General features: G+C 35.7%; 1 protein-coding gene and 1 non-coding gene across 2 annotated transcripts; one reads left to right on the top strand and one right to left on the bottom strand.

Annotated features, from left to right (window-relative positions):
* Window positions 1-6,957: 6,957 nt before the first annotated feature.
* Trnag-ccc (transfer RNA glycine (anticodon CCC)) lies at window positions 6,958-7,028 on the bottom strand. The gene has a single exon. It is a non-coding gene; the product is annotated as a tRNA-Gly (tRNA).
* Window positions 7,029-9,249: 2,221 nt separating this feature from the next.
* On the top strand, window positions 9,250-14,047 carry LOC140157103 (uncharacterized). The gene has a single exon (XM_072180174.1). The coding sequence runs from the start codon at window positions 9,450-9,452 to the stop codon at window positions 12,729-12,731; it is 3,282 nt and encodes a 1,093-aa protein (XP_072036275.1). The 5' UTR covers window positions 9,250-9,449; the 3' UTR covers window positions 12,732-14,047.
* The last annotated feature ends 1,567 nt before the right edge of the window (window positions 14,048-15,614 follow it).

The raw sequence follows: 15,614 nt of genomic DNA on the forward strand, positions 1-15,614 counted from the left end.
TGTACAGTTACTTCATAAACGTTTCAATTTTGAATCGCATGATTATTCATTCAAAACGTATTCATTCGAAACTGGTTTGAAATTCATCCAAAGCTTGCATTGTGAATAAATTAATACCATTCGGATGCTATGATGTCATCTAGGAAGGGAAAGGGAAGGGGAATCCCCAAAAGTAGCCTATATGTAGGAAGTGTTATTTGAATACCCCAGAATAGGGCAAACAGAATAATTATAAAAGGTTAGCCTAATACAAGCACTTAGAAAGGAAAAACATGGGTAATCTAGGTGTTAGTCAAATTTGAATACCCCAGAATAGGGCAAACAGAATAATTATAAAAGGTTAGCCTAATACGAGCACTTAGAAAGGAAAAACATGGGTAATCTAGGTGTTAGTCAAATTTGAATACCCCAGAATAGGGCAAACAGAATAATTATAAAAGGTTAGCCTAATACGAGCACTTAGAAAGGAAAAACATGGGTAATCTAGGTGTTAGTCAAATTTGAATACCCCAGAATAGGGCAAACAGAATAATTATAAAAGGTTAGCCTAATACGAGCACTTAGAAAGGAAAAACATGGGTAATCTAGGTGTTAGTCAAATTTGAATACCCCAGAATAGGGCAAACAGAATAATTATAAAAGGTTAGCCTAATACGAGCACTTAGAAAGGAAAAACATGGGTAATCTGCGTGTTAGTCAAATTTGAATACCCCAGAATAGGGCAAACAGAATAATTATAAAAGGTTAATATAATATGAGCACAGCTAGAAAGGTAATTAAAGTAAACTAGGTTTCCACTATTTGAATATCAAATAGACAAAATGGTAATAACAGACAAAATGGTAATAGTTACAAGAACGAGGTTACTCATGCTGGGCTACTGCAGTTTAAATCAATACACCCACTATGGAAAACACCTAATAATCTTCAACACAGGGAGTGTGAATTTTAAATTGGGTTACCAGAATGGGTGACTCCATTTGAAATCTACACCCCCTGTGTTGAAGATAATTTAAGGTCATGTCTTCCATAGGGGTGAAGGGATTCCAACAAAGCGCTGTGTTATCTGTAGAGCGCTATAGAAATGTCCTTTAATAATAATAATAATAATAATAATAATAACTATAATAGCTTATTGGAAAGAGCAAAACAGCATTAAGGTGGCGTTAAATGCAAGGTTTAGGGAAATCATGAATTCCAACATTTTTGCAAATATCTCCAAAACCTTTCATGATACTATCTCAAGTGAGTTTGTACTTATGTAGGGATATGTTGGCCATGTTATGAAGGTAATAAAACCATTGCCATGTTAACCAAGCAGTCGCTATTGGCTTCTGACCATTCGCATTGAAAGTTGTTTTTTTCCTGTTTTTTCTCAAAGAAAGTGTGAAAAGCATAAACAGCCCTGTTCCACACTACAAACTGGGCTCAAAAAGAAACTTATAATTTTTCAAAAGGTCATATCTTAAAATCTTGTCCATAAAAATGAAACAAAATTTTCACTTACTCCTTGGAGATTATCACCTGTTTAAGGATCTTGTACGCATTCTCACAGATTTCTTTTGCTAGGTGCCAATTATTCGCCTGTGAATGTGATCCAGAAAGCTCGGTTGGACAACTGCTTGGTTACTGACATGTATAAACAAATAATTGTTTTGGTTTATTAAAGCTAACGGGTAAGGGAACAACCCAAAAGTTCGATGAAGCCCTATAAACGAAAGTCCTTTCGTTAGAAGGCTAACCCCCTCCCCCCTCCACTCTAACGTAAGTGTCAAATATCGAAAATTCCAACCTGTATTCATTGGGCATGGCACAGGGCCGTCGCTACGGTCGATGGGGTTGTGGAGGGGTGTGACATTACTAGGATATTGACCACGTTTAAGAAACAATGATTCTATTTTATTTTGAAATATTTTTCTTCATAAAAACTTAGAACTTGCTGGATTTTCAAATAAAAAAGAATCAAAGTGCGGTACAGCTGCTTTAAAAAAATGAACTTACGAGTTGCAGGTTGCGAGTATATGTACTGCACTCTATATTTATTTGAAATCATTTGGAAGCAACCACTGTAAAATGTCAATATCGTGCTTCAGGAAATATTAAAATTTAACAATTATATATTATTAAATCCTTAAAAACGATCAACTTTGACCGATGTTTTAACTACTTCTTTATGAACGTAATCAGGATTTTTTACCCCCCCTCCCTCCCTAACGAAAGGACTTTCGTTTATAGGGCTTCATCGAACTTTTGGGTTGTTCCCTAAAGGCTGCTTTACATACCAACATATACTTGATCAACTTTTCGGAAATAGGAGAAAAAGAGAGCGCAATGAGGGGCCTCTTTTTTTGGGGGGGGGGGGCACCCTGTATTAGAAGCACCAAGTACAGGTAAAACTATATTAGTTGGAAGAGAGGGTACTCATATTTGAAGCACCAAGTACAGGTAAAACTACATTAGTTGGAAGAGACAGTACTCATTAGAAGCATCAAGTAGAGGTAAAATTGCATTAGTTGGAAGAGATGGTACTGATATTAGAAGCATCAAGTACATGTAAAACTACATTAGTTGGAAGAGAAGGTACTCGTATTAGAAGCACCAAGTACAGGTAAAACTAAACTGGCCTCGAAATGAACACAAATTGCACACAGGATTACTTCAATACTCTAAACACATGTCAGTAACCAAGCAGTTGTCTAACTGACACAACAGCAAAATGCACTGACATGGAACACCTTTCTGGACCAAAATTCACACCCCAACAGATTTCTTTTGTTAGGTTCCAATTATTCGCCTGTGAATGTGGTCCCGGAAGCTGTTTCGTGTCAGTGCATTTTACTGTTGTGTCAGTTGGACAACTGCTTGGTTAATGACTTGTGTTTAAAGTAGAGTATTGAAGTTATCCTGTGTGTAATTTTTGTTCATGTACAGGCGAATAACTGGAACCCAACAAAAGAAATCTTTTTGGGATGTGAATTTTGGTCCAGGAAGGTGTTCAATGTCAGTGCATGTTGCTGTTGTGTTTTTGGTTACTGACATGGGTTTAGAGTAGAGTATTGAAGTAATCCTGTGTGCAACTTTTGTTCATATGGAGAGGATTTTAAGATATGACCATTTGAAAAATTATAAGTTTCTTTTTGAGGCCAGTTTACATTAGTTGGAAGAGAGGGTACCTATATTAGAAGCACCAAGTACAGGTAAAACTACATTAGTTGGAAGAGAAGGTACTCATATTAGAAGCATCAAGTACATGTAAAACTACATTTAGTTGGAAGAGAAGGTACTCATATTAGAAGCATCAAGTACATGTAAAACTACATTAGTTGGAAGAGACTGTACTCATATTAGAAGCACCAAGTACAGGTAAAACTACATTAGTTGGAAGAGAAGGTACTCATATTAGAAGCATCAAGTACATGTAAAACTACATTAGTTGGAAGAGAAGGTACTCATATTAGAAGCATCAAGTACATGTAAAACTACATTAGTTGGAAGGGACTGTACTCATATTAGAAGCACCAAGTACAGGTAAAACTACATTAGTTGGAAGGACTGTACTCATATTAGAAGCACCAAGTACAGGTAAAACTACATTAGTTGGAAGGGACTGTACTCATATTAGAAGCACCAAGTACAGGTAAAACTACATTAGTTGGAAGGGACTGTACTCATATTAGAAGCACCAAGTACAGGTAAAACTACATTAGTTGGAAGAGAAGGTACTCATGAGAAGCATCAAGTACATTAGTTGGAAGAGACGGTACTTAGAAGCACCACGTACAGGTAAAACTACATGAATTACAAGAGAGGGTGCACATATTTGATGTACTAAGAGGTGAAACTACATTAGTTTACAGAGAATTGACTCATATTTTAAGTATTGAGAACAGTTTATAACAGCATTAGTTACAAGAGAGGTTAGTGCAGGTTACTCATTATTTGAAACGCCAAAAAGAGGTAAACAGCATTATTTACAAGATTGAGGCCGGGGATTGAGGACACTTATATTTCAAGGATCAAGAAACGACACGAGGTAACTGAATATAAAACGACAAATAACAGGTAAGACAACAATAGTCATGTAGATATTACATGTAAAACGGTGAAAGAGAGAAGCCTTTGGTAACAATCCTCGGAAGTTTATCACCCGGTACCCTTACATGCCCAAGATATGAGCGTGTAGTGGTATTCAAGTTCAACGCCCTTTTACAAAAGAAACCTTAATTGAGGGTGACATGAAATATCCCCCCCCATCCAAAAAGTTCAACGACCTTCTCGGTAAACAAGAAGGCAACAGGCAGTACTGAGAAAACAAAATGCCCTTTTGCTCATCAATTGATTGAAGTGTTGAAATTGCCTCGGGAATTGATCCGGTAACCCAGAGACGTCAAATTATGTTGTATAAACTAGTTAGTTAAACTAATGATTGCATAAACTAGTAAGTTAACTACTGTATGCAACATACTTATGCAACTCAAAATCATTTACAATGCAATTGTGAAAGTTCAATTTAATTATGATTGATTGACGCCTGTAGCATCATTTTTGTCAAACACTTTGGTATAGCTTTTATTGTTTGTTTACATGTTTTAAAATTGTGTCAGTTAGAAGAGACGGTTTAAAAAAAAAGAGTCAGTTAAAACGACATCAGTTAGAAGAGACGGTACTCATTATTAGGAGCACCAAGCACGTGTAAAACTACATTAGTTGAAAGAGACTGAACTCATTATTAGAAGGACCAAGTACAGGTAAAACTACATTAGTTAGAACAGACGGTACTCCTATTATTTTAAACACCAAGTACAGGTAAAACAGCACGATTTACAATTTGATTACGATTTGATGCACTAAGAGCTGCCCAGCAAACACAAAAACGTTTTTACAACGTTTTGAACAGGTTATATTTTGGGTTTTGGTTTGGATTAAAACTTTTTAATAATATTAAATGTCGGGTTATATAAAGTTTAAGAAAACGTTTTAAAACGTTTTGTATCAAAAACACACTGCAACAATATTTTTAAAATGTTTTCAAAATGTTATTGTAAAATATTTTGTGCAAACAATTTTTTGCGAAATATTTCGTCAATAACATTATGTTAGAATATTTGCAGTAGGTTATTAACGAATGTTTTTTTAATGTTACGAAAACATTTTATACCCTTTATATGCCCTTTATAATATATAACCCGACATTTAAACGTTTTCTGACACCCCTTTCTAACCTTTTGCGAATGATGTTTTGTGTTTGCTGGGTGATACTACATTGGTTTACAGAGCAGAGACTTTACTCATATTTTAAGCACTGAGAACAGGTAATAACTGCGTTAGTTACAAGAGAGCTTAGTGCAGGTTACTTATATTTGAAATACCGAAAAGAGGTAAACAGATTGAGGACACTCATATGTGGACGACTAAGAAACGACACGAGGTTACTGAGTATAAAACGACAAATAACATGTAAGACAGCATTAGGCTATTCCAGTTAAAATCCACACATCACCTGTGGAAGATTTAGCTAAAGTTTTCCACGAGGGAGTATGAGTTTCAAATAGAAGAGACAATTGGGTAACGTCCATTTGAAATACTCACTCCAGCTGTGGATGATATAGGTAAGGCCATAATACAGGGGGTATGGGTTTCAAAGTGATTAACCCTGACGAATTACATTTGAAAAACATACTCCCCCTGTGGAATATATTTCCAAAATCTACCACAGGGGTAGTGTGAATTTTAAGTAGAATAGCCCGTTAGTCCTGTAGCTATTTGTTACATGTAAAACGGTGAAAGAGGGAAACCTTTGGTAACAATACGTGAAACCTTTACATGCCCAAGATATGAGCGTGTAGTGGTATTCAAGTTCAACGCCCATTTACAAAACAAACCTTAATGGAAGGTGACATGAAATATCTCCCATCTTAAAAAGTTCAACGACCTTCTAGGGAAACAAGAAGGCAACAGGCAGTACTGAGAAAACAAAATGCCCTTTCGCTCATCAATTGACTGAAGTGTTGAAATTGCCTCAGGAATTGATCCGGTAACCCAGAGACGTCAAATTATGTTGTATAAACTAGTTAGCTAAACTACTGATTGCATAAACTAGTAAGTTAACTACTGTATGCAACATACTTATGCAACTCAAAATCATTTACAATGCAATTTGAAAGTTCAATTTAATTATGATTGATTGACGCCCGTAGCATCATTTTTGTCAATCATTTAGGTAGCTTTTATTGTTTGTTTAGATGTTTTAAAATTGAAGACATGAGCGCAAGAAGACCGTAAGTCCACTTGGCCCCTCAACATGTATACACTAAAGTTACGTATAGATTCTTAGGGTTTTATAATGTTTAATACATGTTGCATGGTGAAAACATCATGAAAGGTTGTGAAAGATTTGTTTTGGCCCCTGAACATGTATAAAACATTAGCAAACTATACGAAACGATACGCAACTTTAGTGTATACATGTTGAGGGGCCAAGTGGACTTACGGTCTTCTTGCGCTCAGGTCTTCAATTAGTGTTTTGTTCACTTAGCATACGAACTCTATGGTCATCATTAGTGTTTGTAGACGGTGCGTTTGATGACATTGTTTATGCACTCACTACACGTTGCCCTCAGATCAAAGCTGCTCCGGTCAAATTAAATTAACACGTCGGTTGATGCAAATTCTAAAAAAGAGGGGAAATTAATTTTCAGAAACCACTTTGACCGGTCGAACTTACTATGTCCACTCTGCAATGTCTATTATGTTAAATTGTATTTTTATTTTGGAGGGGGGTATTCTTTCAATTTTTATTTCAACACTGCAGCTTAACATTCTTCGTTTCACTCTGCATTAGCGTTTTTGATTCTTTAAAATTTTTAAAGTGTAATTAAATAAAAGATTGCCATTAGTCAAAGTACATTTGGAATTAAGAGTAGTAAGGCGATTAACGTTGCGAACTTGAAAACAAAATGCACGGACCGGGAATCGAACCCGGGCCACACGCATGGGAGGCGAGAATTTTACCACTGAACCCTCCGTGCTGTGCTGTAATAATTTTTGAAATAATTAAATAACCAAGGTTGAAATAATGAGCTTGAACTGCAAAACCGGTTACTTGTCATTATTTTCTTGACATACCCTCATCGTATGAACAATTTTAACACAAACTACGAAAGAGAAATTGTTGCCGTCTGCGATGCTTGATTCATTACGATTATTACTTTCAAGTATAATAAAATTATGATATAAGAAAGAATTACTGTTCTAAAAAGGAATTAAAATCAAACCAATCATGGAAGATGTAATTGTCTAATGGCATGTAGAATTGTATTCATTTTTAAGCAAAGTTGAGCACCGATGGCGCTATTTATCTTAAATCTTGTTTGCATCTTTACAAGGGGTAGACACTTGTGTATTATGGCATTCAAACATCATAAAAGTGAGTTCATATAGCTAGGAATTTTTCAAACAACTTTTGTATCATGAAATGAAAGGAATAACACATATTATTGTGCTAAATTAAATTAAACATATATTTAAATAGCGCCCTCAGTTTGCACACAAATAAACAGTTTATAGAATAAAAATACCACAAAAAGGCAGAAAAGATGACCAATTTGATACAGAAAAGAAATTCTAAGTTAAAAATAGCTAAAAATATTATATTAGTATATTGGTATTGTAAAAGGTCTAGAATTGACAATTATGTAATGATCATATCAAACAATCGTGAAACGTTGAGAAATAAATAAAATTATTAATAACTGATATCCTAAAGATGAAATAATAACGGTTTTGCTTTGCTTTTTTTGTTAGAGCATACTTATCCAATTGTCAACACTGGGGCTTAAAATAATTCTTTGTCTCATTCTGAGATACGCAACTACTACTCATCAGGTTTCGAGAATTTTTCAATTGAAAAAGGTAAGCTATCCTTGGCGATGTTTTCCACAAACATGTGTATCCGATAGTTGTGAGAATGTTGGTACCTATCTGGCGTAGATGGCGCTTGTATGTACGCCTTACTAAACGAAGACTTACTGTACTTTTCAAGACATTTACAAATCAACGAAAACCAATCCTAGAAATCCACCGGGGAACTAGCATGCTTTTTCGCTACATTATTCGTATAAATTATGTTCCTATATAGGCCTATGCATTAGCTTAATCACATCTTTACTTTTTGTGTTGATTCAGATTATGCAGATCCTGTATAAATTGTATAATCATACCAGACGAAAGAAACTATTGGGACACTGATTGTAGAATAGGTTTCTCTACAGACTTACAGAACCCAGACTTGCACAGAGCCCTACTACTTACACTGCAAAATTCAAGTGTTTAGATTCTAAACACCTTTTTGTAATATTTATGAAACGTGTCACAGTATTTATTTTCTAAACATGACACAGTGTTTAGTCTCTATAGCAGTCAACACCGTGTTTAGAAACTAAACACTATAGTGTCCAGTTCAGCTGTCATGGGACCCCTTCACAATTTAATCAATGTAATGTCCCTTCTTTTTATTGTCTTTGTTTCTGATTGTCTTGACTCTTTTAAGACAGGGCATAGTATATTTTTGTGTTGCTATAATATCTTCGCAATAAATATAAATAATGAGACGAAACCATGCGATGATAATTGCTGTATTATTATTATTATTATTATTACTATTACTATTACTATTACGATTACGATTACGATTTATTATTATTATTATTATTATTATTATTATTATTATTATTATTATTATTATTATTATTATTATTATTATTATTATTGTTATTGTTATTATTATTATTATTATTATTATTATTATTATTATTATTATTATTATTATTATTATTAAAATCATTTTATCAGTATTGTATCATTATTACTATCATTGTTAATTTGCAATACAGTATTGCCTTGCTATTATTATTAAAATTGAATTAAATTGAACAAAATATTCTTAACTGAGGGCGTCTTCCCCTTTGAAGGGTCTTTTTATTTACCCTCTACTTAACCCATTGTATAAAATTAGTTAACATTGAACTAGTTTTACGAAAAGAAAAAAAAAATCCCATACGTATTATTAAGCTATTCACTTCCGTCTGTGATACTACATGTATTACAGTATCAAAGAAGGAAGTGAATGTAAAAATGTACAAATATTATGACACACTACGTCAGACCTGACTGTAATCACCACTACCATTGCCGTATATAGACATTTTATTTCCCCTTTGTCTTTTATTAGTCTCGGTCCCAGGCTCCTCCGACACTAGTGTTGGAGGAGCACAAATCTGCTGGGACCGAGACTAGTCTTTTATTTGATCTGAACAAGAAACAAGTGTATGAACAAGGAATATAATACAATGCCTGGACAGATTGATTTGGAATCTTAACACGTTGTTTATAAGCAAGCGTTCATTCTTCATATTATAGGAATTATATTTACTGAGGGTAAAGTCAGCATCATGTTTTCTTTGATTTACCTGTTTGCTGTGTTCTCTTGCATTGTGGAAGCATTTGGTAAATACTCATACCCTAAGGGTATGCCATGCAAAATGTTCGACAGCACCAAGTTAGACTGTAGTAGTAGGGAATTGACAAGTATTCCGCCAATGCATGACCACACCGTTAGGCATGTCAAGAACTTAAATTTTAGTTATAATCAACTTGAAACTGTAAATATGAAGAGTTTTATTCATCTAACATCACTTCAGAAATTAGATTTGAGTCACAACGCAATGACGAACATCAATTTGGACACAAGCTTGTCTCTTCAAGTGTTGGACTTACGCTACAACAAGATACGCAATATCAGCACAGATACATTTACAGGATTGAAAAAGCTTCAGGAGTTATATTTGAGTCATAATCAACTTGAAACTGTACAGATGATGAGTTTCATTCACCTCACATCGCTTCAGATATTAGATTTGAGTCACAACTCAATGGCGAACATCAACTTGGACAAAACCTTGTCTCTGCAAGTTTTGAACTTAAGTTACAACAAGATACGCAATATCAGCACATACACGTTTACAGGACTGAAACAATTGGAAAGTTTAGATCTAAGCCATCAAACCCATCTTGCATTGCACGGAAGCCCATTTCGACCGACGCAATCATTGAGAAGGTTAGATATTGCTCACAATGGTTTGTCCAAACTACCATCATCGGTATTCATTGGATTACATGAGCTGCAAACACTTAATATATCCTGGAATTCAATAGATTTACCTGCTGGTATTTTCCAAGGGTTAACTAATCTGACTCGTTTGCACGTGAGCAAAAATGCGATCACATCGCTACCGGTTGCTCTGTTTGAAGACTTAATCAGTCTGGAATATTTGGATCTATCCACGACCGCGATATCAAGTTTACCAGAGACATTATTTGTGAATCTCATCAGTCTGCAATATTTAGATCTATCCAATAATAGGTTATTATCTAGCTTACCAGAGACATTGTTTGTGAATCTGACCCAATTAACATATTTAGACATTTCTGAAAACCGATTAAGCTCTTCGTCATGTACGGCGCTAGAAGGCCTGGAATTGTTATCAACACTAGACATAAGTGGCAATATCTTTCATTATGTACCTTGTTATATTGGGAATATGATTCGTCTCAAAGAGCTGATAGCGTCATATTCTCCTTATCTCGGGCAAGAGTGCTCTCCTGAATATATATCTTGGAATGCAACCAAATGGGCAGAGCTAATCACAAAGTTACCAGCTTCACTAACTACTCTGTGCCTTGACGTATGTGCAAATAGCGTCTTTGAAACTGTAATGCCTGGATCATTGATTTCATCTGTATCATCGTTGGAAATTTCATATTGCAGCCTCAGTAGTGATTCCCACCTATCAATTGAAGATGATGCGTTTAGTATGTTTCCATACTTACAGAATTTGAGCATATATAACCCAATCTGTTTCACTGAGAATAAAAATTCTATATATCTATCCAAATATGCCTTTCGCAACTTATCACGCCTAAAGACGCTGAATCTCCGTAATGGTGGTTTAACTGGATTTCCTGAAGAAGCGCTAAAAATGGTTGCAGAGACACTAAAACACTTAGATTTGAGTTATAATAATATACATTACCCAGCATTTCTGTATGGCAAACAATATATAAGTTTACAATTAGAATCACTGGATGTCTCACGTAATCCAGTTGCCTTTTTGAACTTGACAGAATCATTTGACAAACTGACTGATGTTTATTTGAATGATCTGCATAATATGATTTTAAATATGATTAGCGTGGAGAGTTTTAATTCAGCCCTTAGACGTATTTACATTTCTGCATCAAATATTGCTCAATTGTCTTATTCTGCGCCTTTGCCATTGTGTACGCTATCGCCTGGACTTGAAGAAATTACCTTAAATACATTTGAATTCGTCAATATTTTTCAATGGGGTAACTGTACACTTCTGAAGTCGCTTGCCATCACGAACGTAAAGGGGGCTATTTTTGATAAAGAAGACACTTCCCATTTTCCTCATCTGTATAACCTGAAATTATCAAACTTTTTTAAGTTGTCATCTATTGACCAATTCTTAATTGAGAGTCGTAGCTTGCAATATTTAAATCTGAGCAGAAATAACATCGTAAGCATCACTGAAAATGACTTAACGTTATTGGGAAACCTCATAAACATGGATCTCAGTTGGAATAATATAGTCAGCTTACCAGACAATAAATTTCATCTCATGTCAAATCTCACCTACCTTAACTTGGCAGCAAACAAACTTGCAACCTTAAATGGTTTGAAAGCTCTGCCAAATCTACAAACACTTATTGTATCCGGAAATGTTCTGACCACACTACCTGCCTTCTTGGTGGAATTACCGTACAACTTGCATCACCTTGAATTTGGAGACAACCCATTCTCTTGCACATGTGTCGTTAAAGTCCTGCAAGATTGGATACTGACTGATAAGACAACATACATAGATCCACAACCTACATACCTGTGTGCGTCTCCTGCAAGCAGAAAAGGACATGGTATTGCAGAATTTAGCTTAGACTGCCGTCTGCATCTTGAGAACTACATTCTCCCTAGCTTTGCAGGTTTGCTTGTAATTTGTATAATAAGTGCTATCACTTACAAATATCGATGGCGTATACATTACAAATTATGGATATTGTTTTATCAGAGAAGATACCAGCGATATATAGACAATGACGACGATGCTGATATCATGAATAGCGATGATGAGGATGATGTTGATGGTGATGCCAGATATGAAGCACCAATCATGCGCCGTCAATATCATGCATACGTTGCCTACCACAGGGAGAGTGAAGCATGGATAAATGATCAACTCATTTTGAACATTGAGGATGGACATAATGGGCAAGAACAGTTCCGTCTTTGTCTGAAAGAAAGAGGTGACATTCCAGCAGGGCACTATATTCTTAATGCCATATGCCACGGTATTTCTAAAAGCCGCAAAACTATTGCAGTTTTATCGGAGAATTTCATGGATGATGGATGGTGTCATTATCAGCTACAGATTGCTCAAATGCGTTTGGTAATGGACAATGATGATGTACTTATTCTTGTGCAGATTGGAGAAATTCCTGCTAACAAAAAAACAATGTTGCTTCGTCAGATTATGCGCAACAAGGAAGTGTTGATATGGACTGAAGATCCGATAGGACAAGAGCTGTTCTGGAATAAGCTGAGGATGGAACTACGCAAACCAGCGCGAGTTGATCGTAGGTTTGAACAAGTTTGAAACGGAACTCATAAGAAGCATACCGTATTATGTTGTTTTTGATTTTTAAACATTTCTATAAGGAACATTCACAGACTTTGAGTTTTATATATTTGTCCTCATTGGTTTGTTTTATGATGATCCTACATACATAATTAATGTTAAAGATGATGAAAAATAATGTAGCTATGTTACCAAGATCATATTATCATTTGTTTCTTTGAGACCCCTGCTGGAATCATAATTGTACTTATACATTTTAAAGGAAGTCTCCGGCAATCACAACATTATGCTTTATATATTAGAAAAATCAAGCACATGTGGTTTTATTTAAAACTAACACATGTTGACCATAAAAACAGACGTTTCTCAACACGCGAGATCTTCAAAATTCCCAGGCGCCGACTGGCTGGTGCAATGACGTCATGATTATTTGTGCTCAATTGTCGTCAACCTTCATTTCATACTGTAACGTCATTGCACTAGACAATTTCGGTGCCCGGGAATATTGAATATCGCGTGTTGAGAAACGGATGTTCTTATTCGTTTTTTATTGTCAATATGAATTGGTTTTATATAAAACGTTCCGGAGGGGCGTGAAAGAAGCCATTCACATCAGGACCAGCAAAAGTGATTTGAACAAGGATCAGGGCCGCCACAGACTTTCCGGAGCTTACAACTCTTTACTGCGTCAGAGCATGTCACGTGGCTCATGTCACGGTTCGACGGTCTCTGACCAGTAACAAGCATCTTTCACCAGTCCATCTACAGAGTAAACAAGGAATAGTGATACATTCCGAAAGCTCTTAGGTGAGCTAATTTCTGCTTTGAGTAGTAGTTTAATTTTCTTAACATATTATCAAGCACAAATCACTTTTTTATTTTTCTTACATTTAAGGCATAACGTATCTTCGATTGTGAAGATTATCATTCATCCAGGTATACATAACTAAACTCAACCCAGAAAGTGTCGAAACGATTATAGATGGTCAGATATATCGGGAACTGAAAAATATAGCAAAAACTTATTTAATGTATAAAGCGCAGCTTTCTCCTGCGCATTTTGATACCTCTTTTGTTTGGTCGAGTTATGGGCGCTTAAGTTGCTTCAAGTCGGATTTTGAATGTTGCACTTAGCTCCTATTCAAGGCTTCTTGTTCAGAGCATGCGACGACGAATCCAGGCAGTGATAGACAGTGGATGGTGGTCACACCAAGTATTGAGATGTCAGCAGAAAGAGATCATGAGATAAGTCAGAGATAAGTAAACGGTAGCAAGTATTGAAGTTGGAAGTCAAAGGAGTAAAATAAAGTAAAGTTCATGGTTAAGTAAACAGAGCACAGAGCACATCGGTGCCCTTTGTCTTGATTTTGTGTGTGGGGGTGTGTATGTATGTATGTAGGGGTGTATGCATGTATGTATGCATATCATAACTTTCCGAACTGCTCCGAACAGAAGTGCACCAGGGTACGACCGTATTACTTATATTGACTATAAAATAAGCAATGTGATTAACGTCTTAAAATCAATATTTAACATATGTTTAAAAAACTGTAAAATACCTAGTGATTGGAAACATGCTATCATCAATTTAATTCCCAAATCAAGTGATGACTCCAGAGATTTGTCTGAATGGAGGCCTATCTCAAAACTTGTCACTATTTACAAAACGTTTATGATGGTTCTAGGCAAGCGTCTTATTCCGTGGATTGTTGAAACTAATAGACTTTCTCATAGTCAAAAGGGATCTTTACCACGTAATGGATTACAGGAACACGTTTTTTGTCTTAAAAACTCAATTACTGATTTCAGGCATCAATCTGGTAAATTATATATTATGTTTCTGGACTTAGCAGACGCTTTTGGGAGTATTGATCATGAAATGATGGTCGATGCTTTAAGGGCCTATGGGTATCCTGATGTAATTGTCGATTTAACTAAGGACATTTACACAGATTCTACATTTCAGGTTATTACGAATTCCGGTCTTACCGATCCAATTGTCAGACATAGAGGCATCATTCAGGGCTGCCCGTACTCTGTGATTGCTTTTGAGCAGGGGATCGACATATGGCTAAGGTGGTTATGTAATGACATGCAGCCGTCCATTCCCAATCAAGTTCAAGGGTATGTCGATGATATCGTTCTTGCTACCACTGACGAAGCCTCTATGACTGACATGGGCTCTAAAACAGAACTTTTTCTTAACCATTCTGGTATGAACATTAAGCATCGCAAGTGTGCTATTTTACATGGCCAAAGATCTGGTAACAACTGATACCGTAGGGATGATACAAGTACTATTCAAATTGAAATTCAAGGTGATGAGATACCAAAACTGGGCAAATCTGGTAAATATCAATATTTGGGCCATGACATCAGTTTGGATGGTAAATCTAACCAGTCTCAAGTTGCTGATATATTTACATCTCTTTCTCAAATTTTGGTCATAATTGATTCGTCTTTACTTCCTATTGTGGCCAAATTGGAGGCGATCAATATCATGGTTATGTCTAAATTGAACTTTTACCTTAGCAATGTTACCATGTCACTTTCTCAGCTCACTGTTTTGGAAGATGAAATTGTTAAGTTTATTAGATCTTGGCTTGGTATAAATAACTCCAGTAATAGGGACATCATGTTTATTCCTAGAAAGTTTGGGGGATTAGGTATTATCAATCCTACTACCACGTACATTGCAAAAAAGATTTCGTTTCTGTTATCGACTTTGAACTCTGATGATCCTCAAACAAGACATAGTGCACGCTCATCACTTGAGCTACATATGAAAAAGCGTAAAGTGGACATGAACAATATTGAATCTTCATTTGCTGGCTATTGTACTGATGAAAACGGTAGATTGATTAAGCAATGTGCGGTTAATTGGCCTAAATCGGTCTGGAT

The sequence above is a fragment of the Amphiura filiformis genome, chromosome 7, assembly GCF_039555335.1.
Source record: "Amphiura filiformis chromosome 7, Afil_fr2py, whole genome shotgun sequence".
NCBI classification, from domain to species: domain Eukaryota; kingdom Metazoa; phylum Echinodermata; class Ophiuroidea; order Amphilepidida; family Amphiuridae; genus Amphiura; species Amphiura filiformis.

Coding starts and splice junctions, on each gene's coding strand:
- LOC140157103 (XM_072180174.1), top strand. CDS start 9,450: ATGTTTTCTTTGATTTACCTGTTTGCTGTGTTCTCTTGCATTGTGGAA.